Raw genomic sequence first — 4,067 nt, 5'->3', positions numbered from 1 at the left:
CTCGGCTGCCCTTCGCGGAGGGACAGCGGGGCCGTGAGGGAGCAGCATCCCGGAGAGGCTCCCGCTTTTCGGGGATGGGGTTCCCGAAGTTATCCCAACAAGCTGGAAGGGGAGGGGGGTGCTGGCCCCATCTCTAGCCAGCATCCACGCCTGCATCCCGCATTCACGGGCGCCCGTGGCTCTCGTTGGCGGTGATGAAGGAGCAGAGGCTCAGGGAAGGACCCCGGGCATGTTTCAAGACGGTGCTTTGAGACTTGTTTCCCTAACGTTACTTTTATATCTTTTCTTTCTTTTAAAATTAAATTCTCCACGTCTATCCCCAAAATCAGCCCCAGACACCCCAACTCCAAAAAAAAAAATTTTACAAAAAGACTACACCCCCCAAAAAAAACCACCCAAAAAAGAAAAAGAAAAAAGAAAAAAAAAGGGGGAAAAAAAGCAAAAGAAAAGGTTAGGGGTGGGATGAAAAAAAAAGTTAAAACTCATAGAACAAATAGGAGAACTATTTATTCGGTTCACAGTCGTGTGAAATGCAGCAATAAAAATCTTTGGACTTCAGCAAAAGTTGGTTTTAATTTTTTTTTGAATTTCAAAAAACAGCGTCCAATGTCCATTAAAACTGCGCTTAAGTCTATCAAAAAGTCACTTAAGCTTTAAAAAAAAAATCTTAAAGATAGCATCTAAAACTTCATACAGCCAAAAAAAAAAAAAAAAAAAAACAAAGAAAAGAAAAAAAACAAACCAACGAAACCAAACAACAAGCCCAAACCCCCGAAACCAAAACCAACCAAGCAAAAAAAAATATTTTATAATCAGATATCTTGGATTTTTACACCACCTTACCTGTAAATTATATATACATAGAATATTGCAGAATTATATCTAATACACAATATTTTCACTATTAATGCTGGTATAATCTTTATACACTGGCCCTTATGTTTCTTTTTATTTTTTTAATTAAATTATTGCATTGTATAAACTTTGACTGCAAACGGCCCCCCCACCCCTGCCTCCCCCCCTCCCTCCCTCGCTTCCCTCCCACCCCCCCTTTCCCTTGGCTATTCACTGTCCGACTTGCCGTCTTTCGCCGTGGTGGAGTGGTTGTAGAGCCCCTGGGCCATGAGGTGCACTGCCAGGGAGTTCTTACTGCCCGTCGCCTTCTTGATCTTGGCTCGTTTGTTCTGGAACCAGATTTTGATCTGGGACTCGTTGAGCCCGAGCTCCTGGGCCAGGCTCTGCCGCCGCTGCTCTGTCAGGTACCGGTTCGTCTGGAACTCGGCCTTGAGTCTCTGCAGCTGCTCGGCGGTGAAGGCGGTGCGAGGCCGCTTGTCCTCCTTGTTGGGGTTCTTCTTCTTTGGTTTGCGGGAGCGGGGACCTACGGCCGGGAGAGAGGAGAGGCACCGACACCGCCACGCTCTGCTGCGGGCACGGCTCCCGCCCGGGGGGCACCGGGCCCGGCAGCACCACCCCCTCGGAGGGAACGGACCCCGCTTTGTGCCTCCGCTGCCGGGGATGCTCGGGAGGCGGCGGAACGAGAGCCTCAGCCCCCGGCGCCCCCGCAGCCCCCCGCGCCCCGCTCGCTGCCCGGCTGCCCCCCCTCCGCTCCCCCGGCCCTTTTCTCCCAGCCAGAAACGCAGCTCCCGAGCCTCTGTGTCCCGGGAATGCCCGGCAGGGCAAGCTTGCACCAGGGGCAGAGGCACGGAGCTAAATTTTATACCCTAAACAGATACTTTTTTTTTTTAAGAAAACTTCTATACTTTTGTACTTTTTTTTCCTTTTTTTTTTTTTTTTTTTTTTTTTTTTTTGTGTGTCGCGATAAAAATTATAATGGAAATCCTCTTGCAGTTTACTTGGCCAGAAGCATTCCGCCTCTCCGCTGCAGTGCCCATATGGCGCTGCACGGCCCGATCCGAATCGCCGGGATTATTCTCGGGAATATTATTCTCGGCAGCACAAGGAGCCTTTTCTGCCCGGGCCGAGCCATTGTGAGGATGTATGTTAATTAAATATTAACAAAGGAGAGCACTGGAGAACAATGGAGTAAATTCCAATTCAGCTCTGAATATTACCTCTGAGTGAGAGTTTGTTTTCAGATATCACAAACTAATTTTCATCTCGTTTTACGATCCCTTCCTCAGCTAGCCGACTCCCGGGTTAAAATCCTACATCGCCGCTTTTGTATGAGAAAGACCCATATTTTTTTTTCTTTTCCCCGGGAGCAGATCTCCTGCCTGATGTTTCCCATGCCTTTCTCCAGTGTTTTCTACTTGTTTTTAACCGGGGTTTTACCGATCTGCCGGAGCCAGCCCTCCTGTCCCCGCGGTAGCGAAAGGACATTTTACCCCCTGCTTGTTATTTTTATTTTTTTTCTAATTTTTAATTTTTTTTTTTTTTTTTTTTTTTTTTTTTTTTTTTTTTTTTTTTTTTTAGATAATTTCAGGACGGTCTGCCTAAGCCCTTGCCAAGGGACCGACTCTGCCAAAGAAGTTTCCCGGCTCTTGGAAATGTCTTCCAGCCCCCACAGAGCTGACCTACAGCATATGGGGGGAAATTAAAAGAAAGAAAAGAAACGGCGGCGGCTCGGAGGCCTCTTTTAGAGAAATAAACGATCGCGGATAGTTTTTGGCCAAAAAGACTAATCAAAACAAGGCGAGGCCTATGGAAATGCTACCTCCCCTTCCCAAAACAAGCGCAGGGGGGGTTTCCCGGCAGGGAAAAGGAGAGTTCGCCGGGAGGATGAGCGGGGAGCCCGAAGACAGTTTGTTTTTTCCCCCCTCTCTGATAAAACTCGTCAGTCGGTGGGAAATGCCCCGAGCCCAGGCGGCCTCAGCTCCGCCGCGGCGGCGGGGACAGAGGGAGGGACCCCCGCTCCCTCCTCGTCCTTGCGGCTCCGCGCACCCCCAGCCGACCCTGCCTCCTTCAAGCATTTTCAGGCCATTTTAAAAAACTCGCCCACCCGCCAAATAAACCCTAAAAAGCAAAACCCAAACAGAAAAAAATAACTAGGAGAAGACGGAGAGGGAAAGGGGAGCGAGGTCTTTTCCACGCCGCTTCCCGGCCTCGCGGGCGGCTGGAGGCGGCTCGGGGAGCCCAGGGCAGGGGCTGCGGCAGCGGGGAGCGGGGCTGCGGCGGGGCAGCGCTTACCTGAGGAGGGCCGGTCCGAGTACCGCGTGCAGTACACCCAGGCGGGCCACAGCATGGGCTGGTTCCCGGCGTTGGAGCTGGCCTGGGAGCTATCCGAGTCCGAGCTCACCGACAGGTCGCCGCCGCTCAGCCCCCGCGCCTTCAGGGCCGCCTCCAGCGCCGCGGGGTCCCCCCCCTTCTTGGCGGCGCCGTGCAGGGCCAGCCCGGCGGGGCCGCCCTCCCCCCGGCCCGGCGAGCCCGCCCCGCCGCCGGGCAGCGGAGCCCCGGGGGCCGGCGCCGCGGCGGGGCTGCGGCGGCTCTCCGCGCCGGGCCGCCGGGGCTCTCCGTCGGGGCCGCCTGCCTCCTTCCTCCGCCCGAACTCGGGCCGCAGGATGTTGTCGATGAAGAAGTTGGTGATGCGGTGCGGGTGCGGGTGGGGGTGCGGAGGGTCACCGGGGGGGAGCAGCAGCCCCCGCCGCCCGCCGCCGCCGCCGGGCTCCGCGTCGCCGCCGGACTCCTGCGGCTCGGCCGCCTCCTCCCGGGGGCTCCGGCCGCCCTCCTCCATGCTGCGCGGCCGCCCCGCCGACGGCTCCGCTGCCCGCCCGCCGCCGATCGGGCGCTGCCGAGCGCTGTCTGTTGTTGCTGCTGCAGTCGGTTATTCTTTATTTTAATTTTTAATATATATATTTATATATATAGATAGATATATACACGCACACACAGGTGTCTATTTGCTTTCGTTTCTCCTGGCTTCGCCCGGCATTCAAAATCCAGAGTTTGAAAAAAAAAAAAAAAAAAAAAGGAAAAAAAAATTAGGAGTAATTAAAAAAAAAATTTAAAAGACAAATGCAGGGAGACCCGCAAGCCAGCAGCCGAGCCTGCACCACTTCCAACTTTAACAAAAAATGAAAACACAGGGGCTCCGGTCCTCCCGCCGCCGC

The 4,067-nt window shown here is 53.5% G+C and overlaps 1 protein-coding gene across 1 annotated transcript; it reads right to left on the bottom strand.

Annotated features, from left to right (window-relative positions):
• Positions 1 to 1,061: 1,061 nt before the first annotated feature.
• EN2 (engrailed homeobox 2) lies at positions 1,062 to 3,691 on the bottom strand. The gene is made up of 2 exons (XM_059869665.1): positions 3,148 to 3,691; positions 1,062 to 1,378 (listed from the first exon to the last, which is right to left on the bottom strand). Exons 1-2 carry the CDS (start codon positions 3,689 to 3,691, stop codon positions 1,062 to 1,064), a joined length of 861 nt encoding a protein of 286 aa, XP_059725648.1.
• Positions 3,692 to 4,067: the final 376 nt, after the last annotated feature.

This window comes from Haemorhous mexicanus, chromosome 1 (assembly GCF_027477595.1).
Source record: "Haemorhous mexicanus isolate bHaeMex1 chromosome 1, bHaeMex1.pri, whole genome shotgun sequence".
Classification (NCBI taxonomy): domain Eukaryota; kingdom Metazoa; phylum Chordata; class Aves; order Passeriformes; family Fringillidae; genus Haemorhous; species Haemorhous mexicanus.
Note: the sequence above shows the minus strand (reverse complement) of the source record. Positions and strands in the feature narration are given on the sequence as shown.